The sequence below is a fragment of the Numenius arquata genome, chromosome 3, assembly GCF_964106895.1.
Source record: "Numenius arquata chromosome 3, bNumArq3.hap1.1, whole genome shotgun sequence".
Taxonomy (NCBI): domain Eukaryota; kingdom Metazoa; phylum Chordata; class Aves; order Charadriiformes; family Scolopacidae; genus Numenius; species Numenius arquata.
In genome coordinates, this window is record NC_133578.1 from 18,398,994 (window position 1) to 18,424,360 (window position 25,367).

General features: G+C 64.7%; 3 protein-coding genes across 4 annotated transcripts in view; 2 read left to right on the forward strand and 1 right to left on the reverse strand.

The window, feature by feature from the left end:
• SPEG (striated muscle enriched protein kinase) overlaps nucleotides 1–10,375 on the forward strand; it is a 40,049-nt gene extending 29,674 nt beyond the window's left edge. Inside the window, exons 22-41 of the mRNA XM_074145809.1 lie at nucleotides 86–286; nucleotides 447–507; nucleotides 706–783; nucleotides 943–1,115; nucleotides 1,221–1,247; nucleotides 1,490–1,642; nucleotides 1,810–1,852; nucleotides 1,948–2,016; nucleotides 2,197–4,381; nucleotides 4,493–4,645; nucleotides 4,716–4,832; nucleotides 4,917–5,084; nucleotides 5,359–5,481; nucleotides 5,656–5,820; nucleotides 6,350–7,016; nucleotides 7,153–7,392; nucleotides 7,467–7,690; nucleotides 8,300–8,375; nucleotides 8,616–8,765; nucleotides 9,044–10,375. Coding sequence (XP_074001910.1) covers nucleotides 86–286; nucleotides 447–507; nucleotides 706–783; nucleotides 943–1,115; nucleotides 1,221–1,247; nucleotides 1,490–1,642; nucleotides 1,810–1,852; nucleotides 1,948–2,016; nucleotides 2,197–4,381; nucleotides 4,493–4,645; nucleotides 4,716–4,832; nucleotides 4,917–5,084; nucleotides 5,359–5,481; nucleotides 5,656–5,820; nucleotides 6,350–7,016; nucleotides 7,153–7,392; nucleotides 7,467–7,690; nucleotides 8,300–8,375; nucleotides 8,616–8,765; nucleotides 9,044–9,251 — 5,281 coding nt within the window. The 3' untranslated portion in view covers nucleotides 9,252–10,375. The remainder of the gene's footprint in view (nucleotides 1–85; nucleotides 287–446; nucleotides 508–705; nucleotides 784–942; nucleotides 1,116–1,220; nucleotides 1,248–1,489; nucleotides 1,643–1,809; nucleotides 1,853–1,947; nucleotides 2,017–2,196; nucleotides 4,382–4,492; nucleotides 4,646–4,715; nucleotides 4,833–4,916; nucleotides 5,085–5,358; nucleotides 5,482–5,655; nucleotides 5,821–6,349; nucleotides 7,017–7,152; nucleotides 7,393–7,466; nucleotides 7,691–8,299; nucleotides 8,376–8,615; nucleotides 8,766–9,043) is intronic.
• A 1,098-nt stretch (nucleotides 10,376–11,473) lies between these two features.
• Nucleotides 11,474–16,352, forward strand: GMPPA (GDP-mannose pyrophosphorylase A). 2 transcript variants are annotated; one of them, XM_074145252.1, is made up of 13 exons: nucleotides 11,550–11,592; nucleotides 11,663–11,760; nucleotides 11,862–11,965; nucleotides 12,371–12,563; nucleotides 12,734–12,793; nucleotides 12,943–13,073; nucleotides 13,210–13,224; nucleotides 13,823–13,957; nucleotides 14,128–14,225; nucleotides 14,383–14,429; nucleotides 14,518–14,610; nucleotides 14,702–14,870; nucleotides 14,961–16,352. In XM_074145252.1, the coding sequence occupies exons 1-13, from the start codon at nucleotides 11,550–11,552 to the stop codon at nucleotides 15,059–15,061; spliced, it is 1,287 nt and encodes a 428-aa protein (XP_074001353.1). In that variant the 3' UTR covers nucleotides 15,062–16,352. The 2 variants fall into 2 exon arrangements, with proteins under 2 accessions (XP_074001355.1, XP_074001353.1); XM_074145254.1 differs by lacking the exon at nucleotides 13,210–13,224 and having other exon boundaries at nucleotides 11,474–11,592.
• Nucleotides 16,353–17,218: 866 nt separating this feature from the next.
• LOC141463356 (rac GTPase-activating protein 1-like) lies at nucleotides 17,219–21,936 on the reverse strand. Its single transcript, XM_074145707.1, has 15 exons — nucleotides 21,852–21,936; nucleotides 21,520–21,722; nucleotides 21,297–21,421; nucleotides 20,994–21,072; nucleotides 20,732–20,785; nucleotides 20,042–20,119; nucleotides 19,633–19,753; nucleotides 19,210–19,370; nucleotides 18,836–18,997; nucleotides 18,594–18,689; nucleotides 18,316–18,517; nucleotides 18,128–18,233; nucleotides 17,851–17,983; nucleotides 17,456–17,775; nucleotides 17,219–17,378 (listed from the first exon to the last, which is right to left on the reverse strand). Exons 1-15 carry the CDS (start codon nucleotides 21,934–21,936, stop codon nucleotides 17,219–17,221), a joined length of 2,085 nt encoding a protein of 694 aa, XP_074001808.1.
• Nucleotides 21,937–25,367: the final 3,431 nt, after the last annotated feature.

Sequence of the window (25,367 nt, forward strand, 5' to 3'; positions counted from 1 at the left end):
GTGTCTGCTCCAACTGCTCCGGGAAGGGGAGGTCTCCTGCTCCCCCACCTCCTTATCCCTCCTTGCCCCCATTGCTGCGTTGCAGGGGGACTTTCTCCTACTTGCGGAGGGTGACGGAGAAGAGCAGCCGACTGGACTTTGCTGCCAAGTTTGTCCCTGGGAGGACCAAAGCCAAGCAGTCAGCACGTCGGGAGCTGCACATCCTCTCGCAACTGGACCACGAGCGCATCGTCTTCTTCCACGATGCCTTTGAGAAGAAGAACGCCGTCATTATGGTCATGGAGCTGTATCCTCCAGGCTCTGCTCTGGGAGCGTGTGGCGTGGGGGACGAGGGGAGGCTTTTGTCGGGGACGGGTGGGCAGACTCTGTACGGAGGAGCCGGGTGCCCAGGATGGCGCAGGGCACAGTGGGGCACGGTAGTTCTGTGCTCCTTGACTGGGGCCCAGCTGTGCTGAGGAAGAGCTGCTGGACAGGATGGCAAGGAAGCCCTCGGTGTGTGAGTCCGAGGTGGGTGAACCCCAGGAAGGCAAAGTGATGGGGGAGGCAGGGAGCCTGGGGATACCGGGGGTTGTCCCAGCCCAGGGACGTGCAATGCTCATTGCATCAGGCTACAAAGGGGGGTGCAGCCTGCACCCTCCTCCTCACAGGTCCAGCGTGGGGCTGACCCACACTCAGGGTGCCCACCCCACCTCTGCTCTCTCACAGGTCCGGTACTACATGCGGCAGGTCCTGGAGGGGATCTGTTACCTGCACCAGCACAAAGTCTTGCACCTAGACATCAAAGTGAGTGTGGGGCTCTTCCACCCGCCTTCCACCCCACGCCTGTGCGGATGGGCTCCTGCCATGCTGCTGGGGCTTGGTCCTGCTGATGGGGGACATCCCTTCCCTGGGGGGAGCCCATGCCTCCTGCCAAGCTCCCCTCCACCCCGCGTTGTCCTGTAGCCAGAAAACCTCCTGATGGCGGATTCGAGCAGCGAGCAGGTCCGGATCTGCGACTTCGGCAATGCACAGGAGCTGACACCCGAGGAGCCACAGTACTGCAAGTATGGCACCCCCGAGTTCGTGGGCCCCGAGATCGTCAACCAGACTCCTGTCTCCAGTGTCACCGACATCTGGTAAGGGCAGCCCTGGGGTGGATGGTGGGGTTCCCGCTACGCCAGGAGGGACTGGACACCCCAGAGGGCTTGTGCTGTGCAGTAACCACGCTTTCCTCTCTGCAGGCCCGTGGGAGTCATCGCCTACCTGTGGTAAGTGCTCTGGTGGGACTCCATGACAGGCACCCCCTTCCTGCCCCCTTGCCTACTTGTGTGCTGGGGCTGCGGCCATACACATTGCTCCTTGCACTCCCAGTCTCCTCCCTGGCTGCTCCTGCCTCTGCCCTCCCCATGGCCCTGGGGCTGGGGTCCAGGGTCCCATCCTTGGTCCCCTGTATTTGCCATGCTGTTCCCCATGTCCCCCTGGCCCGATGACAGTGTGCCCTTCTCGGCAGCCTGACGGGAATCTCTCCCTTTGTGGGGGAGAATGACAAGACGACGCTGATGAACATCCGCAACTACAACGTGGCCTTCGAGGAGAGGATGTTCCAGGGGCTCACCCGGGAAGCCAAGGGCTTTGTCATCAAAGTGCTGGTCAATGACAGGCTGTGAGTGCTGCGGGGTCCCTGGTCCCCATCCCCTTGTGCTCGAGGGAGGGCAGGGACCCCCGTGCAGGGAACTGCTGTGGGGTGCAGCACGGGCAACCAGACCCTTCTGTCCTTCTCCGGGATGACCAAAGCCCCCCCAGTTCTCACCTGGTGGTGTTGGTTTGCAGGAGACCTAATGCGGAGCAGACCCTGGAGCATCCCTGGTTCAAGGTGAGCCTGGTCAGAGAGCCAGTGCCCAGTGGCAGCGGGGTTCCCCTGAGCCTGCTGTAGGCTCTGTGGGACACCACTGTTCCCTCACCCCACAGACGCTGGCCAAGGGGAAAGTCATCAGCACTGACCACCTAAAGCTTTTCCTCTCCCGTCGGAAATGGCAGGTGAAAGCAGGAGCTGGGGCAGGAGGGGAGCGGGCAGATCTGTGTGCTGGGCAGGATGGGGTGATGTGTGCTGGGCAGGACAGAGTGACATCCCCTGGGCAGGATGGGGTGATGTGCACTGGGCAGGATGACACCATGCCACCTGCCTGGGCCTGATCCAGCCCTCTCCACCGGTTGCAGCGCTCGCAGATCAGCTACAAGTGCAACATGGTGCTGCGGCCAATCCCAGAGCTGCTGGAGGACACATCCAACCACCTCTCCATCGCTGTGCCCCGGCACCTCAAGGAGTCGCCGGCACTGTCATCCTCCTCGGACTCGGACGACCTGGATGAGTTGCCCTTCATCCCCATGCCACACCAGGTGGAGTTCTCTGGCTCCCGCATGTCACTCAATGAGATCCCCACGGATGACGAGACCATTGGGCCACCTGAGGGGCCACGGCTGGAGGGGATTGCGCCGGGCGACGTCTCCGCCATGGAGTGGCAGAGCCAGGGTGCGGGAAAGCCTGGGGTGGCCCTGGGGAAGCGGCCGAGGGGTGCTGGGCTGCGGCGGCCATGTGTGGAGGCAGAGGCGCCTGGCTCCTCCGATGAAGAAGCTCCCGAAACCCAGAAGCGGCCAGAGTACCCCCGCAAAGCCATGAGGAAGGGCTCCAGCCTGGAGTCCCCAGGGAGCACCCGGCGGGGAGAGCTGAAGAGGGGCAGCTCGGCCGACAGCGCCCTGCTGCTCCAGCAGCCCCCTGGGACTGAGGAAGGCACCGAGATGGGCCGGGACCCCCGCCGGACTCTGGCCAAGGCAGCCTCCATGGAGCTGCCGCGGCGGAAGGGGGTCTTTGGGGAGGACGATCATGCCCAGCGCCTGGAGCTGATGCGCCAGCGGCTGCTGCGGGGTGGCCCCGGGGACGGCAAGGTCAGCGGCCTGCGGGGTCCCCTCCTGGAGACCCTGGGGGTCGGTCCTGACAAGAAGGTCCCGCGGCCGACCCGGTTGGAGCCGCCGGCGCCAGCGGTGCCACGGCTGGTGCGGGCAGCCTCCAGCGAGGCCACCTCGCCGCGTCTCCTCCCCACCGAGCGCCGGCTGCAGAAGAGCAGCTCCTTCAGCCACGGGGATGCTGAACCCGTCGTACGGCACCGCCGCTCCGGCGCACCCCTGGAGATCCCAGTGGCCCACCTGGAGGCCCAGCGGCTCAAGGAGTCCCCCTCGCTCTCAGCTCTCTCTGACGCCCGGCTCCCAGCGCCGCCAGATGCCCCTGGTCCACTAACGCCCCCCATGGTGGAGATCACTGTCCCCCGAGCCCCCGCAGCCACAGCTGCCCTGGGGAGGAAGCATGTCCCTGAGGAGTGTGGCCAGCCTGGGGCAAGCACGGCCACCACCACCACGGGGAAGAAGCCTGCAGCCGGGGGACAGGAGGCAAAGACGCCCACCAAAGCTGTTAGAGCCAGTGGGGAGGAGGCTGCCAGGACGGGTGTGCCTGCCCCACTGCAGCCCCCAGCCCCTGGCACCCAAGCTGCCAAAACGTCTTCCTACGCCAAGGTCATGCAAGCCATGGGAGCTGTGCCAGGCGGGGAGCCACCCACCACGGAACCTCCCCAGCCCCTGCCGGCCACCCCCACCGAGCCCCCCACACCAGCACCAGCACCAGCATCAAGGAGGGAGGTGAAGCCCACTGGCTCCTCCAGCTCCCTGCTCATCCAGGACATCGACTCGGAGGAAGTCTTCGAGGCCAAGTTCAAGCGGGGCCGGGAGTCATCGCTCACCCGGGGACTGAAGCTCCTCACCCGCTCCCGCTCTGAGGACCGGCACCTGGCTGGCCCCCCGGCCCCCGATGAGGGCATCTACCGTCCCACACCAGCTGGCGTGCCCCTAGAGCTGCGCAGGGACCGTCCCACCGGGCTGGTGGCCAAGTCCAAGTCAGTGCAGGACCTGCATGAGGTGGAGAAGGACAGGGGCTTCCTCCGGAGGATGTCTGTGCTCCTCAAGCGGACCCCACCTGCTGAGAGGAAGAAGAGCAGGGGGGAGGACGGAGGTAGCGAGACCCCAACCATTGGGCGCCGCTTGTCCTGGAGCCTGGCCATGGGCAACTCCAAGGAGCGGAGGGACTCGGAGAGCCTCAAGTCGGAGACGGGGGGCGGTGGGGAGAGCGATTCACCGGTGGTAGCCGTGCGGAGGAAGATCAGTGCCACGGTGGAGCGAGTCTCTGCACGGCTGCGTAGCCTGTCAGATGAGCGGCCAGAGGGCGAGGGGCTCGGGGACCTCCGCCGCGCCAGTTCTGAGGGGGAGAGCCTGCAGCCGGGGCCCCCACCGGCACCTGCGCCTTCCTCCGAGTCCCTGCGCTCGGAGGGCAGCACCCGCTCCTCCTCCTCCGCCAAAGGTGAGCAGAGAGGGGGGATCCCACCAGCACCCCATGGTCCAGCCACCCTGGGGATGGCAGGCACGGTCCCCCTGGCTCAGCCCCACTCTCAGCTACCCTGGGTGCCCACAGGTGGGGGTGAGACCCAGAAGCGGTCCCGCTGGGAGCGGTGGGGGCTCTCGCGGGGCAAGAAGGAGAAGGTGGCCTCGCAGCCCAGCATCCCCTCCAGCCTCCTGCGGGAGGAGGGACCCGCCACCGGCCGGCCGCACACACCCAGCGAGTCAGGTAGGTGCAGCCTCGGGATGGGATGGGTGCCCATCGCTGCCCCAGTGTGACCCCCACCTCTGCTTTCCAGATTTCCCCCCTGTTTTCCACATCAAGCTGAAGGACCAGGTGCTGCTGGAGGGTGAGGCGCTGACCCTCTGCTGCCTGCCCGCTGGCAGCCCGACCCCCAGGATCCTCTGGATGAAAGGTGGGGGGCTGCCTGTGCTGCCTCGGGGGGTGAACACTATGGGGGGTCACTGTAGCATCCCTCTCCTCTGCTCCCACCCCGTAGACAAGAAGTCCCTGCAGCCAGACAGCACGCTGAATGTCGTCTCCTGCAAGGATGGCCGGCAGATGCTCACCATCGCCAAGGTCTCCAGGAAGGACGCAGGGCTGTACGAGTGTGCAGCCACCAACGCCCTGGGCACAGCCATCAGCTCCTGCACGCTGGCTGTGGCACGTAAGGATGCAGGGTAGGGGGGACCCTGGGAGACAGAGGTGCTGCCACACGGGGAGAGAGCACATGCCAGGCATGGACCCCAGGGCTGGGGACCGGTCAGAGCAGGTCACTTGACCTCCGCTCTCCACATCTGCAAGAGACTGGGACTTTTGAGAGGGGACAGGCCGGTTTTGCACAGGCACTTCCAGCATCTCTGAGCCCATGTGTTGTGCTTCCCTCACCCTGCAGCAGCTCTCCCCTTGCCCTTGCCCCCACCCTCTCTGTTCCCTCGCAGGGATCCCCGGGAGGCCGGGCACCCCAGAGATCCCCCAGAAGTACAAGAACACGGTGCTGGTGCTGTGGAAACCTGCGGAGAGCAAAGCCCCCTGCACCTACACCCTGGAGACCAGGCTGGATGGTATGTGGGGCTGCCTCCCATCCCTCAAGAGCCACAGCAAGAAAGATGGGCTCATCTGGGGACACCAAGCCAGGACAAAAGTACCCAATGTCCTTGCTGTCCCCCGGGGCTCGGCGGGGTCCTGTGTCAGGGATGGGGGACAGGAGCAAGCTCACCTTGCCCCCACACTGACAGGAGAGCACGAGTGGAAGATCGTCAGCACTGGCATCGCCGACTGCTACTTCAACGTGACGGAGCTGCCCCCCGGGAGCACCGCCAAGTTTCGGGTGGCCTGTGTCAACAAGGCTGGGCAGGGGCCCTACAGCAGCCCCTCGGGGAAGGTGCACCTTGAGGCAGTAGGTGAGCGAGCCCTGTCCCGTGGGACATGGGGCAGCCATGGGGCTGGGTGTGGGGCTATGGCCTCTGGGATGCTCTTGGGGAGCATCCCTGGAGATGCATCCCCGGAGAGCCGGAGAGGGACTCTTTGTCAGGAAATGTAGTGACAGGACAAGGGGTAATGGTTTTAAATTGGAAGAGGGGAGATTTAGATTAGATATTAGGAAGAAATTCTTTACTCTGAGGGTGGTGAGGCACTGGAACAGGTTGCCCAGGGAAGTTGTGGATGCCCCATCCCTGGAAGTGTTTAAGGCCAGGCTGGATGGGGCTTTGAGCAACGTGGTCTAGTGTGAGGTGTCCCTGCCCATGGCAGGGGGGTTGGAACTCGATGATCTTTAAGCTCCCTTCCAACTCTAACCATTCCATGATTCTATGATTCTGTGATCCTTGAATCCTGGGGGATCTCCCCCTCAGGGCTTTGGGGAACGGGGCACCACTTGCACCCCGCTCCTGGCTTACCACTGCCTGACTCACCTCTCTTTGCTCCCTGCAGATGCCCGAGCTGCCCCAGCCAAGGACATCACCATCCCTGTCCCCGTCCCCGAGAAGGTGGCTTCCAGCCGGTCGACCCAGACACCTGTGGGGCAGCTGGAGCCACTGGCCACTGGGGCCCCCCCCACCACACCACCCCGCAAGCACAAAGCAGCGGTGCAGAAGGCAGATGGGGCAGCGCAGGGGGCTGTCCCCCCTGGGGTCCTCCAGCCCCCTGCAACCCGTGACGAGGGTCCACGGCCAGACCCCGAGCTCCCACCCGACATCACTGTCTGTGTACCCCCGGAGCTGATATTCACCCCTCCTCGGACTGTTGCCTCGCCTCACACAGACACCCCCACTCGGGGTTCCCCCGCATCCCCTACGGACACATCCCCCCCGCCCCAGGCTCCATCTCCTTCCAAGTTGTCCCCCACCTCCCCAGCATCAACCACCCCTGGTTCAGTCCCCACCCCCAACGCTGCACCCACGCGGAAGATGGCCCCATACATGGTCACCTCCTTCGTCTCCATGCCCCCGACGTCACCCCCTGCGCAGGAGCCTCCCACCACCACCCCATCCTCCAAGGAGCCCCCAGTTGAGAGTGGGGTCCCAGGGGCTAAGGATGGCTCAGCACTGCGGCAGGGTGTCCCCCAAAAGCCCTACACCTTCCTGGATGAGAAGGCGAGGTGAGTAGGGATGGGATGGGATGGGATGGGATGGGATGGGATGGGATGGGATGGGATGGGATGGGATGCTCTGCCAGGGGTGTCCCACCCACCAGCACACCACATGGGGGATGCTGAGCGCCACCCTGTGTCGCAGGGGCCGCTTTGGGGTGATCCGGCTGTGCAAGGAGAACGCCACAGGGAAGCACTTCATGGCCAAGATCGTGCCCTATGAGGCGGAGAGGAAGCAGAGCGTGCTCCAGGAGTATGAGATCCTCAAGGTGCTGCACCACGAGCGCATCATGGCCCTACACGAGGCGTACATCACTCCCCGCTACTTGGTGCTCATCTGTGAGAACTGCGCCGGCAAGGAGATCCTCTACAGCATCGTGGACAGGTACAGGGGAGTCTGGGGCCACTAGCACTGGCTGCTGGCACGGGGCAGCCTGCTGATGCCACTTGCCCCCCCAGGTTTCGCTACTCAGAGGACGACGTGGTGACCTACGTGCTGCAGCTCCTGCAGGGCCTCGAGTACCTGCATGGCCGTCGCATCGTGCACCTCGACATCAAGCCAGACAACGTCGTCGTCTCGGGCATGAACGCCCTCAAGATCATCGATTTTGGCAGCGCCCAGACCTACAACCCCCTCGTGCTGCGGCAGCTGGGGCGGCGTGTCGGCACCCTGGAGTTCATGTGTGAGTGGGGTACCAGGGGTGTGGTGGCATGGCGATGGGGACAGCGATGGGGGGACTTGTGTGCCTGAGGTGTGCATGTGTGCCTGTACACTGGGGGGACTTGGGACTGGGGAGGAGGTAAGCTGTCCTTGGGGAAGTTGGGGAGGCCTTTGGGGTGCTGGGGGGTTGCTGAGCTCAATGGGAGAGTTTGGGTGCAGTTGGGATATTCCTGGAGGTGCTGGGCTCTGTCAAGGTATTGGGGTGTCAGGGAGGGGTGCAGGAGGGTGTAATGGTGGGGTGCTGGGGATGCCGCAGGTGCTGCGGATGCTGTGGGTGCTGATGGTGCTGGGGATGGTGTGGGTGCTGGGGATGCTGCAGGTGTTGAAGGTGTTGGTGGTGCTGGAGGTGCTGGGGATGCTGTGGGTGCTGGAGGTGCTGGGGATGCTGTGCGTGCTGGAGGTGCTGTGGGTGCTGAGGGTGCTGCAGGTGTTGAGGGTGCTGCAGGTGTTGAGGGTGCTGCGGATGCTGTGGTTCTGGGGGAGCTGGGGGCGTTGGGGATGCTGGGGATGCTGGGGGTGCTAGGGCTGGGCCCCCCAGTGCATATGACAGCCCTTGCTCCCCTTCCCGCAGCACCGGAGGTGGTGAAGGGTGACCCAGTGGGCTCCGCAGCAGATGTCTGGGGTGTTGGCGTCCTCACCTACATCATGTAAGAGGAAAGGGCCAGGGGGACGAGCACCCTGAGGAGTAGTCAGCTGCATCCAGGCTTTGGTGCCATGGGGGACACCAGGCTGGTGGTGGGCTGGGGGATGCTGTAACCATGCAGACCTTTCCCAGCTGGACACAGGGATCAAGACCCTGGGCAGACGTGGGTGGGTGGGTGGGTAGGGGGTCCTGGGAGCCCTCCCACTGGTGCCCCCAGCCTGTGCCACCCTCTCCACCCTCACAGGCTCAGTGGACGGTCACCATTCTTCGAACTGGACCCCATTGAGACAGAGAACCGGATCCTGGCAGGACGCTTTGATGCCTTCAAGCTGTACCCCAACGTCTCACAGAGTGCTGCCCTCTTCATACGCAAGGTCCTTGCCGTCCACCCCTGGTGAGTGCCTGGCCCTGGTCTTCACTCATGACCAGGCCAGATGGGCAGCTCCCTGCCCCATGGAGACCCTCAAGACATCACCAGTGCGACCCTGGGGTCCATCCTTGCTCCTGGAAAGGGCTGGGCTCTCCTGATCCCAGGACCTTGGGATCCATCCCTGCTCTCAGAGAGGGCTGGGACCCCCTGGGTCTTGCAGGGCAAGGGTGGTGGCTGGGTTTGGGTGGTGCGGTGGCAGTGAGCACACCATGGCCCCTGACTTGGTGCCACCCTTGCCCCAGGAGCCGCCCCACGGTGAAGGACTGTTTTGCTAACCCCTGGCTCCAGGACGCCTACCTGATGAAGCTGCGCCGCCAGACCCTGACCTTCACCACCAACCGCCTCAAGGAGTTTCTGGTGGAGCACCAGCGGCGCCGCAGCGAGGCCGTCACCAAGCACAAGGTCTTACTCCGCTCCTACCAGGGCGGCCAGCCGCCGGGGCCACAGTAGCCAACACCTCAGCCGCGGCCATGAGGGGCCGAGGAGCCAGAGGGAACATTCCAGGGGCCGCGGGACTGGGCGGCCGAGGAGGAGCCGGGACGAGCCCACGGACCTCACGTGCCACCGCTGGGGATGCTGGCAGTTGGCATCATTTTGGCGGTGCCGAGGGAGAGAGGAGGTGCTGCCCCAGCCGTCCCGGCACTGGGGTCCGGCAGCGGGCAGGCAGCGGGAAGCCTTGCTGGGAGGAACGGAGAATGGGGCAGAGGGTCAGGGGAAGGAGGGGATGGGGACGGGAGGAGCCAGGAGAGCGGAGAGCCACCAGCCTCGTGTTGCAGGTCCCGTCAGCCGTGTGCCTTACGCTGCAGCCTGCAGCTGCCCCCGGCCACGGCACGGGGGTCCCTGCACTCCCCCCTGATTTGCACGCCAGCGCACCATGACTGAGGCTGCTCCAGGGGTTCCTGCAGAGGGGGGGGAGTGCCCCTGCAGCCCCCCAGCAGCCGGCACAGCCCTGCTCCTTATGGCTGGGAGCGGGGGCCACCAGCCTTTCGCTCCTCCCAGCCCCGGTCCTGGCAAGCGGGTTTGCGGCGCCAGGACTGATGCCGGTGCCTTCCCCGGGGCTGTGCTGGGATGGCGGGGGGGGGGCTGGCCAGCACCCCCATCCCTTGCAGGGGGGCACCCAGGTGCCACGCACACCTCCTGCGCCTGCTCAGGCCCACGCTGCTCATGCTCTGCCCGCCTGGCTCCAGCCCTTGCCCTGAGCCCCGTCCCCAGACCCCCCCTCCCCGGCCCCCCCAACCCTGTGCCACCTCCCACCCTTTTCACACACCCCCCGCCCCGTGCCACGGCACAGCCCCACGGGTGCCATGCCAAGCCCTTTGTCCCCTTTCCTGGCTGGTGGCAGGATGGTCTGGGTTGCCCTGGATGGGGGGGGCGGGGGCAGTGGTTGGGTACCCACCTTCCAGATGCTGCTGTAGCAATAGGGCTTTATTTATTGACTTTGGGGAGACGGCCTCTGCCCTGTCCCCTGTCCCCGTCCCCTGTCCCCTCCTCTCAGCCGGGGTCCGGAGTTGCCAACATCCCCGTGGCTTGGAGTGAGCAACGTGCCAGAGCAGCAATAAAGACCCTGAGCAGCCCCTCCCGTCCCGTCTCCGTGCCTCACTGGGGTGGGCTGGGTACCTGCGGATGGTCCTGTCCCAAAACGCAGGGACCCGGAGCCGGGAAGGCTTCCAAGCTGGGGCCGGGTTGGGAAAGGGTGTCGGAAACTTGGGGAAGGAGCCAGGAAAGCTGCGCAGCACCGGGGCGGGCTGGCTCACGGGGCGCTGGCGTCATGGAGAGAAAATACCAGGAGTCACAGGGTCCGGTGGCCCAGCGGTGGCCCAACGGCAGGGCAGCCGGAGCCGGGCTCCTGCCGGGGCCACGGCGGGTGCAGGTGAGGGGTGCCCGGCTATCACGTATATAATATATAACATAACCAGCCCCCGGCTGTAAATACCCGCTGTGGGTATGAGACCACACTGGCAGGGGCTGCTCCGGTTACAGCCCGGGCACGCTGGCAGGCCGGTGGGTGTCGGGCACTTGTGCGTGCCAGCACTGGGGCACAAGCACACGCACAGTCGGCCCCTTGCACACACACCACTGCACCCTGGCGCACACCCTGCTGCTCCCTTACACATGCCTGTGCACAGCCCGCCCCTTGCACACGCACCGCTGCTCCCTCGCCCACACAGGCGCACAGCCCGCCCCTTGCACACGCACCCCTGCTCCTTTGCACATGCACGGCCCCCCTTTGCACACGCAGAGCCGACCCCTTGCGCACACGCACTCCCATGCTCTTGCACGTGCACAGCCAGCCCCTTGCACACGCACCGCTGCTCCCTTGAACACACAGGCGCACAGCCCGCCCCTTGCACACGCACCCCTGCTCCTTTGCACATGCACGGCCCCCCCCTTGCACACGCAGAGCCGGCCCCTTGTGCACACGCACTGCCGCGCTCTTGCACGTGCACAGCCACCCCCCTGCACACGCACCGCGCGCCCTTGCGCACCCACGTGCAAAGCCCGCCCCTCGGACACGCCCCGCCCGCCCTTGCCCGCCCGCGCCCCGCCTCTCGCACGCGCGCAGGCGCAGCCGTCCCCCCCAACTTCCCGCCGGCTGCGGCGCCCCCTGGCGGTCAGTCCGTCGGCAGCCTCCGCCCGGCGCGGTGACGTAGGGAAGGCCGTGACGCGCTGACGTGTGCGGAAGCGGCGGGAGCGGCGGCGGGGCCGGGGGTGCGGGGTCCTGCCGGAGCGGAGCGGAGCCGGGCAGCCATGCCGCTGAAGGCGGTGATCCTCATCGGCGGCCCGCAGAAGGGTAAGTGCGCCGGGCCCGCGGGGCGTCCCACCGGCGCCGGGCCCCGCCGACATATCCCCCCGCTCCGCAGGGACCCGGTTCCGGCCGCTGTCCTTCGAGGTGCCCAAGCCGCTCTTCCCCGTGGCCGGGGTGCCCATGGTGCAGCACCACATCGAGGCCTGCGCCAAGGTACGGGGGGGCCGGGGATGGGGCCGGGGGACCAGGGCCGGGGCCAGGGTCCTCTGCCCCACTCTGCCCCATCCCTCCTCCCTCCCTCCCTCCCTCCCCAGGTGCCCGGCATGAAGGAGATCCTGCTGATGGGCTTCTACCAGCCCCACGAAGCCCTCAGCCGCTTCCTGGTGTCGGCGCAGCAGGAGTTCAAGATCCCCATCAGGTGAGCAGGAGCCGGACAACACTTGAGACCCCCCCTGGGTACCCATGGCAGCACAGCCCAGCTCAGCCCCTCACCCTCCTCCCCCGGGGTGGCTGCCCCCCCAGGCACTGCCCAGGCATTGGGCAGGTAGAGCCTGTCCCAGTGTGGATGGGCACAGCTGGTCTCGCACGTTAGTTCTGCCACATCTCCCTTGCCCTGGGCTGGTTCCTGCTCCGAAGATCCCTCTCCCGCACAGCTCCAAGCCACCCCACCTCCTTGCCACAGCCACTGCCCATGTGAGCCCTGTTGTTGTGTGGCAGGACAATGTCTCTCCAGCCCCCGCCAGCCCTTCCCTGACCCCCTGCCAGGCACTGCCACTAGACACCCCCTTCCCTAAGCCCTTGCTTTTCCCTGCTTGGCTCGCAGGTATCTCCAGGAGTACGCGGCCCTGGGCACGGGTGGTGGCATCTATCACTTCCGAGACCAGATCCTGTCGGGTGGTGCTGAAGCCTTCTTTGTCCTCAACGCAGATGTGTGCTCAGAGTTCCCTTTGCAGGAGATGCTGGAGTTCCGGCAGCAGCACGGGGACGCGCAAAGCTTTGTCATTCTTGGTACCACAGTGAGTGGCACTGCTAGGGAGCACAGGAGCAGCGGTGCTCTGCTGTGGGCTTGTCTAGAAGCCTGTGGCTCCTGCAGTGGATAGGCCCCTGGGTATGAGCCCCAGGTCTCATCTGCTCTGCATCTGCATGCCCGCTGCTCCACCACTGCTAACACATCCTTGCTCCGCAGGCCAACAGGACACAAGCGCTAAATTACGGCTGTATCGTGGCAAACACAGACACGCAGGAGGTACTGGCGGGCCTTGGGGAGCCAGGCATGGCGTGGGCAGTGGGTGCTGCACTGCCCGTGTGGGCGCGTGTTCCCTGTGTGCCACAGAGGGTGTGACACCTGGTGCGGGGGCTGCACCCTGGCACTCATGTCTCTTCCCTTGCCTCCAGGTCCAGCACTACGTGGAGAAGCCCAGCACATTTGTCAGTGAGATCATTAACTGTGGCATCTACCTGTTCACACCTGCCATCTTCCAGCACATCGGCGAGGTCTTCCAGAGGAACCAGCAGGAGCTAGTGCTGTGAGTGTTCCTCTCTGCCCCATGTCCCTCCCACCCCACTGCTTCCCGGGGCTGCAGCGGCACGCTCATCCTCCATTCTTTCTCTATCTTCTCTCCTCCTCTGCCATCACTCACTTGTTTCCTGGTCCCGCACCAGCTGTCCTTACCTTGGGTAAGTCTCCCTCTGTGTCTGCACTGGCTGCTCTCTAGGCTGGATCATCCCTAGTGATAACGCATGCTTTCCTCCCTGCTCAAGCCGCTCTGCAAGGCTGTTCATTCCTCTGCTCCCCTACAGGCCAGCTTGAGACTCCCCCCTCTCCCCCAACCCCATCCTCATCCAGCTCCAGACAAGGGCCTGAGCAAGCCTTTCACCTGGGAATGCTCTGCTCCCCCCTCCAGCTCTCTACACCAGCCAGCCTGTCAGCTGTCACCTCTGCCACCACCCAAGCGAAAACCCAGCTGTGCAGGGCTTTGGAGCAGGGGCAGGACCTGTTGCTCGTACACCTACCTGGACTGGGTGGGGCTCTTGCACCATCACCTTCTGGCTGAGAGCTTGTTTCAGCTGCCAGAGCCCCGTCTGATGCTCTGGGGCTCAGTGGGGCTGGGCAGGCCTAGCCTGACAGCTGGGGCTGTCCCCTCTTTGGGGAGAAGCGCATGGCTAGGAAGGAGTCCAGGATCACCAGGACCCCCAGATTTGGGGAAGGTAGCTGCTGGGGTCTCTGGCTGAAGCTGTGACTGGGGTTTGTGTCTAATGGGCCTCTCGCTTGCAGAGAGGAGAACTCCAACGGCTGGCAGCGTGCAGAAGTGATCCGGCTAGAGCAGGACGTTTTCACGGCGCTGGCTGGGAGCGGCAAACTCTATGTCTACAAAACTGATGGCTTCTGGAGCCAGATCAAATCAGCTGGGTAAGGGCTGGGGCTAGAGCTGGCACAGCAAAAGCATCGAGCAGTCCTTACCAGAGCTGGAAGAGGAGGGTGCCCGGGCAGGGCCCTGGGGGTGGGTGCTAAATTCAGACCATCTAATGCCCTGGTAATGCCAGAGAGGTAACACCAATCATTTGCTTTTCCTCCCCCAGCTCTGCTATCTATGCCAGCCGCCTTTACCTGAACCAGTACGGCAAAAGCCACCCAGAGAGGCTGGCCCAGAACAAACCTGGAGGCCCTATTATCCGAGGTACGCCTCTGACACCCCTGCCACCTTGGGGGTTGCCCCATGTGGGGCAGGGAAGAAGTAGGGAGGCAGTGGGACCCATGGGCAGGAACCTCCCCTGATCTGAACGGCGAGTGCTCCTGCGAGCTGCCTCCCCTGACATGGCTGCATTGTGTTGCAGGGAACGTGTACATCCACCCGACGGCCTCCATTGACAGCACCGCAGTGGTGAGTGCAGGCCTGGGGGGCCCTGCAGCAGGGCGATGCTCGGGGGTGCCATTGTCCTCAACCTCATCGCCTCCCTGTGTCCTCACAGCTGGGACCCAACGTCTCCATTGGGGAAGGGGTGACGGTGGGAGCTGGTGTGCGTGTGCGTGAGTCCATCGTCCTGCACGGTGCCTCACTCCACGTAAGTCGGCTTTGCCTGAGGGTGTGGGTGTCAACCCCTACCCCTTGCAGGGAGGCGGCAGCACCCTTCATACCCCTCTCCTTCACCCCAGGACCACACCTGTGTCCTCAATACCATCGTGGGCTGGGATAGCACCATTGGGCGCTGGGCCCGGGTTGAAGGAACACCCAGTGACCCCAACCCCAATGATCCCTATGCCAAGATCGACAGTGAAACCCTTTTCCGGGATGGGCGCCTCACGCCCTCCATCACCATCCTGGGTATGTCCCACTCACACCTAGCTGCCCCAGCCCCACTTGGTGGGGCAGAGTTGCTCCCCCCCCGTTAACCCTCTCACGCTCTCCCCACAGGCTGCAGTGTCACCATCCCTGCTGAGGTTGTTATTCTCAACTCCATTGTCCTTCCTCACAAGGAGCTGAGCCGCAGCTACAAGAACCAGATTATCCTGTGAGTCAGCTGCTCGCTGGGTTGGAGGTGGGGGGACATTGCCAGTCCTCAACTCCCTGCTGTGCCCCACAGCAAGAGCCTGTGCTAGGACTTCACCTCCTGGGAGGTCCCGAGCACCCCCAGAGGGGTAAGTGCAGGCCAGGAGCCCTGCAAGTGCCTGATTCCTACTCCAGACAGACATTAAAGCTGGTGAGCATCAGCCTTGCATGCTGCTTCTCTTGCAGCCCAGGGACCAGCCCTGGGGCAGGGTGAAGGCTTTGGGGACAGCACTTGACCCTGGCAGGGAGCCCTGGGCTGAGGCTGTTGAGGGAGCACTTGCTGCCTGCAGCATCTCGGGTCCTGAGCTTTGGATGTTTCTCCACCAAAGGGCACTACCAGCATGCTCTTGCCACCCCTCACCAGGCTCTCCCTGGTCTGCAAAAGTTGCTGTCTGCAGCTCCCTGGCAGGTCTTGGCCCATCTCAGAGGCTGGGGAGCTTTGAATCTGCCTGTCCTGCCTGGGCAACCCCTCCTGCGGGAGCCGGTTGTGAGGATCCCAGTTTCAGCAGCGTGATTGCAACAGCCTGAGCTGGGCTCCTGCCTACCGCTGGGAAAACAGCAGCAACCAGGCTGTGTCCTAAGGGCACTGGCACAGGAGGCCAGGCTTTGAGAGGAGGCTGCTGGCCCTGGAGGGAGCTGCAAAAGCACCCCTTCCCCCAGCACCACCTCTGCCCCCCAGGGGCCAGGAGAGCTGCCAGCCCTGCCAAGCCTGCTCCCATCAGGCTGAGACCTGCACAGCTGTCTAGGCAGGGCTCAGGGTGACGGCAGCAGGCCCCTGCCACCCCGGTGGGCCAACAGCCTCCTCCCCACCAGCATGGGTGTAGCTGGGGGGCTCACTGCACATCTCCCCTCGCACCAGAGCAATCAACTTACATGTGGGCAGGTGGCACAGATCCACTACCTCTTTCTGTCTCAAAAAAAAAATCTGTTTTTATTGAAGGCAGCTCCCTGCTGGTCCTGGTAGTCTGTCTACGATAACCAACACTGCCCTTTACCCACTTACCTCCCTGTCTTCTCCGCTGGTTTTGGAGCTCTGTGCTAAAGCCCTCTACTCCCCTGAGCGCCCCATCACGCCTCTCACCTTCAGCAAGGCATTGCATTAGGGATTCTCCATCCATCCAGTACCACCCCAGCTCAGTGGATTTGCAGCAAATCCTTGCTCTCAGCCTTGTGCCTTCCCGTGCCAGTTCTCCTGTGGTCCTGGGCGGGGATTAGCTGTTCCCTGGCTTTAAGCACATTAAACTCCTTCAGTTTTGCCTCTGCCTTGGATGTGCTAATTTCCTTGCCCGCTGGTGAACACCCCTGCACTGGGGGAAACTGAGCCAAAGTACTTGCTTTCAGGATTGTACATGAATTTTCTTCTATGTCCCACATCTGGCCTGGCTTTTAGTACAGACAAAGGTTTCTCAGCTGCTGGACGTGGTCCTGGGGCAGTTCTTAACCTTATTGTGTAATTCTCCCTTTCCCCAACCTCCCCTGGTAGCGGCTGCCCCTTGTGCAGAGTTATCTGGGGGACAAGCCCTTCCCTGGCCCTTGCTCCATTACACCCTCATCCAGCTTCCCCTTCTCAGAGGGAGCCAGCTGCACATCCCAGCCCTGCTCGGGCTTTGCAGCTCCAGTGCCGGGGCTGGAGGGGAGGAAGGAGTTAAAGGGGCCTCCACTGAGGTGCCAGGAAGTCTGGAAACGCTTTAAGGTTGTCCTGCCCTGAGCAGCAGCAGCAGCTCCGATTACTTGAGGCCAACATCTGGGCTGAGAGAGGGGCCTCCTGCATCCTGGGCTCCAGGGCAGGGAGAGGAAGGCTTCAGCAAGGGCAGGAGCTGGGAGCTCTGCCTGCCCTCCCCTCAGAAGCCCTCCCCCAGCAGAAGCAGGGGTTTGGGGGAGCGCTGCTCACCCTCACTGTCACTACAGCTCCTGTCTACTGCCCAGCCAGGCTCCATCGTGCCCTGAACCCTGGCACCTGGCAGCAGCCAGGAGGGACAGACAGCAGCCACAGCCAGGCTTGTTTTGCTGCAAACGTTTAATACAAAACCAGCCCCTCAGTACAGCGCTGGGGCAGTGTCCCCGCCACCATAGCTGGGCAGAGCCAGCCCTGCTCCCCAGTCCCCCGGAAAGCAGAGCAGGGCTTATAGCTCGGCACCACCAGCCCCCAGCCGGCTGCCTGGTCCCGCAGGCTTCGCTCCTCCGGTGCCAGCTCCGTGCCCCCCGGGAGCTGCTGCTGCAGGCTCCACCGGAGGAGGGAAAGGAGGGAAGTATCGGCCCACCTTCTTCAGAGCCTGCCCCTTCCTGCGTGGGGAGAGATGAGTCAGGGGTGCAAAGCGAGCTCCCCTGGGCCCCCCCCGCCCACCCCCAGCAGCACTCACGGGGGCCGGGCTGCCATGCCCACGCAGCTCCACAGGGTGTTGGGGAGGCAGCAGGTACCACCTGGGCTCAGCTGGCCCGGCTTGGGCTCCAGGGAGATGATGGGGCGGAAGAAGGGCTCTGCGGGACTGTCGCACCCCAGCCCAGCTGTGGGCACCCAGGACCCTCCAGCAGCCACAGGGCAAGGGCAGGGAGGGGGCTGGGGCTCCTGTGCCTCACCGTGCTCACCCGCCGGGGCTGGCATCGGCACCAGGTTCTCCTGCTCCGTCCCCAGGAAGCCTCTCCAGAAGCTGGGCGGCAGCGAGAGGAGCCGAGCCACCACCTGGGCAGGGAGGGATGGAGGATAGGGATGCCGGCAGCACCCGGGGCACAGCCCACACCTCGGGGACCCCCTCACCTTGCACTGCCGCGGTGTGTCCTCCATGATGACGAGTGGTGTGGGGTTGGCCGAGCTGTGTCCCACCAGTGTGGGACCAAACACGCGGGACAGGTTGAGGACATCCATCTTGCAGTCAGGGCTGTGTGACACCCTGCAAGGGGTGGCGGATGGTGTGAGCGTGCTGCCCCCACCAAGGGGCCCTCATCCTCAGCCCAGCTTCCCCGCCCTGGGGCATGGAGCCTGGGTGAGGGGCAGAGAGCTGGGACATGGAGACAGACCACGATGAGTCCCTCACCTGAGCAGGTGCAGCATGAGGAAGGCCAGGGTGTCCCTGTTGGCTGGTGGCAGCTTGCTCACCACGTGGCGCAGGGCTGTGCCACAGGCGGCATCATCAGGGATGTCTGGTGGCACCAGGGGAGTGGTGTTAGGGGAGGAACAGCCCCTTCTCCACCTCCGCCCCCCAACCTCGGGACCCCCTCTCACCAGCAGCCCGCAGGAAGGCAGGGTGGAGGCTGAAGGTGACCAGTGGCTCCTTGAGCCCCCGCAGGAAGTCCTTGAGCACCCCACACACCACATGGATGTCAGCCACGCTGCCAAGGGCCGGCAGCGCACCTCCAGCCTGCAGCAGCCTCCGCTTCCATTCCCGCACCAGCTGCTCCGCGCCCGGCACCCGGTACAGCCCTGTCTGGGGTGCAGGGAGAGGGGCTCAGCCCCAGGTGGACCATGGCATTGATCGCTGCCCCCACCACCCCAGATCCTACCTCCATCAAGCCTCGTGTCTCCACCTCAGTCACACACTGCACCACCAGCGCGGGCACCAGGGGCGGCGTGGGGGGGGCGAAGTCAGCCAGCACACCCTGGGGAGGACAACATCGACCTGCTCCGTGCCCACCCACCAGCCCTGCAGCCGGGGCAGGCAAAGCTCCAGCATCCCAGGGCTGATGGCCTGGCAGCCCCACGGGGACATGGAGCAGCCCCCAAGCACCCCCCCGTGCCCCCTCACCTCACGGGGCCAGGCGTGGTGGCGAGGCCGGGGTAAGCAGGGGCTGGGACACAGCTCCCGGCACTTGGGGTGCAGCAGCAGCTGGCACTGGCGGCACTTGACGGCAGCCTTCCCAAAGCGGATGCGGGAGCCACAGACGCCGCATGGCTCGGGGCGGATCACCTGGAGAGGGGGAGCAGGGTCAGGGTCCCCCTTCTTGCAGGTACCCAGTACCAGTCCTTCATCCCTCCCCAAACCAGCCTCCATCCATCCCCCATGCAGGCAGAACTGGGCGGGGGGGGATAGAGCTTTGCCCCCCATCCCAAACCCACACCTCCTGCACAGCTCCCTTCTCCACAGGGGCCAAGAGGAGGGAGAGAGGCTGGGGCACACACCGTTTTGGAGGCGAACTGGTGCTGGAGAGACGGGAGGCCCTGCGGAGGCAAGGGGAAGGGGGCTGGTGCCGGCTTCCCTGCAGAGCCACCCTTGGTGTGCCTCTCCTGCCCCAGGGCACAGCAGCCTGGATCCTCGCTGGTGGTCCATGCTGTGGTCAGAACTGCAGAGAGAGGAGACAGTGGAGGGGGGCCTGAAACACAAAGCTCCCAGCTGGGATGTGGGGAGGCTTCCCACCTCCCAAAGAGCCCCTGCAGCATCCCAGCTGTCCTGGGACAGTGACATTTGTCAAGTACAGAGGATTCCGGTACCCCCATGGTGAGGGCAAGCATCCCCCAGCAGATCCCCTCCCTCCCCCGTGATGGCAGCACCCTGAGGTTGGTCCCATACCACCCATGAGCTCACTCTCCAGCCCTTCCCGTGACCTGCACCTGTGGAAACACGGTGTCCCTGGCGAGACCGGCGTCGTGGCACCAGAGCAGCAGGCGGGAGGCTGCCGGCAAGGCCTGTGACCCCGACAGGAGAGGACACGGGGGGGACACTCGCCTGCCGAGATGGGGGACAGTGAGAATGCGCTTGGCCGCAGTCCCATAGAGCTCTAACGTTTCCCCATGAGCTCTGCTCTGCCTGCTCCCCATCCCTATGGTCCTGCACAGCCTGGGATGCTGTCCCCAGCAGGGCCAGGGGGATACAGGGCACAGAACCCAGAGGGGACAGCAGAACACCCCCAAACCCCACAGGCCCATAGGACTGAAGGTTTCAGTGTTGCCTCCTGGAACTGGGGCAGTCCACACACCCCATCCCTGCCCAGGGTACACTGGGGTCCCTACTCACGGTGTTGTGGGGTGCCAGAGAAGACCGGTGCCGCTTTGCCACCACCACAGGGCCAATCTGAGGGGCCAGGGACACACACTGGGGACAGAGCAGATGGGGTGAAGGGTAGGCAGGAACCCCCTCCCTGATTCTGCCCCCCCACCCCAGAGCACCTAAGCCAAGGGGTCCCAGCTCCACTAAAGGTTCTGGTCTCACCTTGTCCCCAGGCATTGCCTGCCCCACACGAGGCACCATGGGGACCCAGGCTCCCCAGCTGGGTCAGAGCCAGCCCTGGGGCTGGGGGAAGCCAGGTCAGGCCTGCAATGCAGAGGTGTGAGCAGAGCCGGGTGTGGGATGCCCGCACGTGCGGATGAATTATTGAGGAGCCCGGCTGGGCCACGGTGGAGGGTAATGGAGTTTCTATTGATCGCAGGAGGTTTGCTGAGAGACGGTGCTCCCAGCCCAGCATCAATAAATTAAACCCCCTGCCAGGCTTCTTGCAGCCTCCTGTGCTGGGATGGGGGAGTATCTGGGTGCCCTAACCTTGTGCGGCCCAGGGGCAGCACCCCACTTGCGCTGCTGACCTGTGTGGGCAGAGGGTCCTAGGGACATGATGCAGGAGACCTGAGCAGACCCAAGGGATCCTCACCCACACACGAGCACAGACCTCACCCCAACACCAGCCCCTACATCCCAGCATTTCCCTCGTACCTGCCTCTCCTGGGCTTTGCGCTTCAGGGTCCGCACCACCGTCACATCAACATCCTGAAAGCCAGCAGGGAGGCTGGGGGCTGGCAGAGCTGCAGAGGGCCAGGGGTACCCCCAGCAGCCGTGCTCCAGCAGCAGCCTGGGGCAGCCCACCCCTAACCATGGCCATGCAAATGGACTGCCCCACTGCAGGAGTGGGGCAAAACCGCCTCCTCACTGCTGTGGAGAAGGTGAACACTGGGACTCACAGCAGGTCATGCCTTACCACATCATCCTCGGTGCGGTCATAGCTGATGTCTGACTGGGATAGGAGAGACTGACATGACTCATCCACTGCAGATGACCTGTGGAGCAAGCTTGGGGTCAGCCCGGCTGGGGCAACTCACCCCCTGGTCAGCACCTCCTCCTACAGCCATTCCTGGGAGCCCAGAACTAACACCTCTGCAGAGCCTGAGCATCCCTGTGCCCAGCCAGCTCCCTCGAGCCCTGCAGAGGTGAGGAGGAGAGGGGCACAGCCGAGCCCAGGGCTACTCAAGGGGCTGGGACAAGGACCATCAGCCCTGCTCACCTGCTGCCTGGTGCCAGGGCCGCCCCAAAGCGTCGGCCAACCAGGGCACTGAGGATGGAGCGTTGCTCTCCACTGCCCCATGGCTCCCACTTCAAGGCCTCCAAGACCAGCTGAAGTTTGCGCTCCTGCAAGCAAAACAGGGCAGCGAGCTGGGGTCCCTACAGCCAGCCCCTCAGGGTATCCCTGCCACCAGCCCCCTCCCTCCCCCCACCCCCATCCAAACCTGCTTCTCCAGCTCAGCCTCCGCCCGGTGCCGCTTATTCATCTCCACCTCCACCTGGTTGCGGGCATGCTTGAGCTTCACCTCCAGTGCTGCCCGCTCGGCCTCCACACGGGCCAGTTGCTCCCGGGCCCGCCGCCCGTCCTGCTCCAGGCGGCAGCATCTCTGGCGCGTTGCCTCGAAGCACCGGGCGATCCGGATGTAGTCTGCAGGCAACACAAACGGGTGGCCAGCCAGGATGGGGAGGTGGCTGACCACCACCTCCCCCAGCCCCCGCTGGCAGCAGAACCGGGGATCCCGGGGTGCTCCTAGCGGAGGGGCTGCTCGCCACCCACCTTCCTCCACGCTGCCGCCGAGCTCCAGCAGCTGCAGCGCCCGCTCCAGCCGGGCCAGGAGCCGCCCGTAACGCCGCTGCAGCATCCCGGTACAGGGGAAGACCCCCTCCCCCCCCCCCCGAGGGAGGCAGCACAGCTCCCGCTTCCCACCCCTCCCGGGAAACTCCCGCTCCTCCGCGGCTCCTGCCTCACGCTCGCCACCGGGCTCCGCCGTGCGCCCCCGGGACGGCGCAGGCTCCGGGGGCAAGGGGCCCTCCCGGCCGGCCTATGTGGGCCGGGGGCCGGGGTGGAGCCCGGCCCGGCTCCGCCTCCACCTCCCACCGCCACCGGGGCCCGTCCCGCAGCCCCGACGGCTACCGGCGCGGGGTACGCCTCCCGGGAGCTTCGGGCGTGAGGTGCTCCAGGGTGCGGGGCAAGAGCCCGGGGCAGGATGAGGGTGCTGGGGGGGTGTCGCGTTTGGGTGTGGGGTGCTCAGGCACCGCGGGTACGAGATGGGAGCCCTTGAGCGGTGCAGGGCAGTGGATGCGGGGAGCTCTGGGGATGCAGGGGCGTCGGGCGGGAGCCCCAGGCGCTGGGGGGTGCAGGCGTGCGGGAGGGGGCTGGCTCTTGGCACCGCTTCCCCCAGCCCTGCTTCCCGGGAGCCAGAGGAGCTGGAGGAGACGGTGTCCTTGTCCGCTGTCCCCCACCGCTGTGCCCCGCATGCTAAGCGGCTGGCGGCGGGTGGGGGCGGCGGGGAGCCAGCCGCCGGCTGCCTGGGGCGCTGGGGACCCCCCAGCACCCCAGGCCGTGTCCTGCAGATGGAGCCACCTCCCCGCCTTAAAGCCCAGCCGCTGCCCGGTGCTGCGGGCGGGGGCTGTGAGCCCCGGGGTCCCCTGCCCAGGAGCTTCCCGGCGCAGCCCCCGGGATCCCCTCCCTGCCGCAGCCCCCAGGTCCTGGTGACCCTGCGTTCCCGCGGGCGCTGCGGGCGGGTTTGCGGGGGGCCCCGATGAATGGCAGCTCCCCCTTCTCGGTGCCTGTCCCGACCTGCTGCGAATACCGGGAATAGCAGCGACGCTGGCGGCAGGGCTGGGCGTGCAAGCCCCTGCACACACAAACACACGCACGCACACACACATACACACTCGCAGGCCCCTCGCCTGCTTTCACATCCCCTTTCCTGCCTCTGACCTAGAGGAGTTTTTGCACCCCATGGGCACATGGCAGTGGGTCCCCCCAGCACCCTGGTGCCTCTCAGAGTTGGCTGCAGGTTCAGCTGCACCGGTATGGCACACTGACAAATGAGGGGCATGGGGGGAGCACCCCTACATCCCAGAGATTTGTCTGAGGTTCTTGGTGAGAAAATAACCTAAGTTTCTCCTGAGCTATAGGGTCTGGGTGGCACGGATCCCACCCCAAGGGCTGAACCCCATCCGGGTCACTGCAGAGCTGTGCAGTGCTGGGGACATCAGCCGGGATGCTGCCTGATGGGGTGTTGCCACCCTGGACCCCAGGCAGCCCTGGCATAGGGTCTCCTCTGGGGACAGAACGTGGCAGGGAACCGGGCCGGGCCGGCAGCACCCCAGCAGGATTGAGCTCCACGCTGTGCCGGAGCAGAGGGTGTTTGTCAGAGAAGCTCCTTCCTCCCAAGGTTGAATATGAGTCAGGTTTTGGAGCGACTTTAATTACTGCTGGATCGATAGGCTTGGCACGGCCAAGTAAAATCCACTCGCAGCCCTGGGGGCCTGCCTGCTCAGCCCTCTGCTGCCTGCTCAGCCCTCCCTGCCTGCTCAGCCCTCTGCTGCCCGCTCACCTCCGACGAGGCACGCACTCCCCAGCTGCAGGTGGTCCCCGGCGCATGCTGGCCCAACACCCAGCCCTGGGAGGTGGGATCCAATCCTGGACATGGAGCCAGTGCCCTGCTCGCTCGGCCCTGTCAGGGGACATGCCGCAGGGTGGCAGATGGAGATGCCTCCAGCCATGCAGGACAGGGCCAGTGCCGCCCAGGGGACTCTACACACCCCTAAGCCCCTTCCCTCACTCGATGCACAGAGCAGGTTTGTGGCTCCTGAACCCACCTTGCACCCTGGGCACAAGCCTGGGAGCACCAAGGAGGGCAGAGCCACCCTGGCATCCAGCAGGCAGGCCCTCTCATGCCCTGGGATGAGTAGGGGGCACTCGCCACCCACCCTGTGCCCTCTCCCCCTGCCTGTTCCCCCCTCCCAAGCCACCCCAGCTTGGCCAGGCACTGCATAAATAGCTGTTTGTGTCTCTGCTCGGCCCCTGCGTGGGAAATAATATCGGCTGATGGAACATAATGCCCTGCTTCACATGTTCAATTTTATCATTTTCCGAGGCAGGCAATCTTCGTTTAAAGCTGAATGGGCTGGGGAATGTTAATGAAGCGCCGGCGCTGCTCTGCACCGCGCTTTATCTCTTCGAGAATAATTTGGGTGAGCTCGGAAATAGAGTTCCCAGTCCCAATTCAAGCGGCGGCAGCACCGCGTGCCGATAAAAGTGTAATTCCTGGCCAGCGCGTGGCCCTGAATACATGACAAATTAACCCTTGGGGCCCCGCTGGGATGCTGCTGCCCACTGCTGCCTGCCTGCCTGCATGGGGCCCGGCTGCCCTGCGTGCCCAGCACCAGACCGGGTGCTCAGCCCGGGCAGGATGGGATCTATCGCTCCCGCTTGCCTGGGCCATGGAGTGAGGCATGAAGCCCAGGGAGGAGAGATAAGAGGGCAGGAGCAGAGCTGGAGGAAATCAGTCTCCCTGGACAGACAGGACCCCACAAGCAGATCTGTGGTAGCGCCAGCCTGCAGGGTGCCCAGGGATGGGGGCTCTGCTGGGACAGGGATGCCCCAGATCCAGGGGTACCCAGGTACTAGGGTCAGGGGAGGGATAGGGAGAGGGAAGGGGGTAGGGACCGGGCTGGGGGACCAGGCTGGAGGGAGAGGGCAGGGGAGATGGGTCCAAGGGAGCAATCCACTGTGGAGAGACTGGCAGAGCAGGGTGAGCACTCCTGGCCAGAAGGCACATGCCTGGCCCAACAGTGGAGTGAGGGGCTCCCCCAGGAAGGGCCCTGGGCCCTTATGCTGACTGAAGGGAGCAAGGTGAATTTGCAGAAGGTGTTTGCTGGCCCACAGAAGGAGAAATGCAGGTTAGCAGGAGCAGGAAGCTTGGGCACCAAGGAGAAAGCCTTTGGTGGTCTGCGTGGTCCTGCTCTGAGCCAGGCCATGGGGCTGTCTCCAGCTCCCACCAGCCGTGATCTGGCAGTGGGTCCCTGCATAGGGTGACCCTCAGGCTCTACCGCCCCCATCCTGTGCACAGCTGACTTGAGCTCCAGACGCAGTGGATGGGTGTTCCCAGGGCAGCACAGCACCCTCCAAGCAATGGTCCCCATGTCCCAGACCACCCCATCCCAAAGATGCTGGGAAGGGGGTGCCTTGGCCCAGGGAGGGGTCAGCAGAGCCCTTCGGGCACCAGCCTGAGCCCTCTCCAGTGGGACAGGAAGTGGGTGACAGGATGGACCCTTCCCC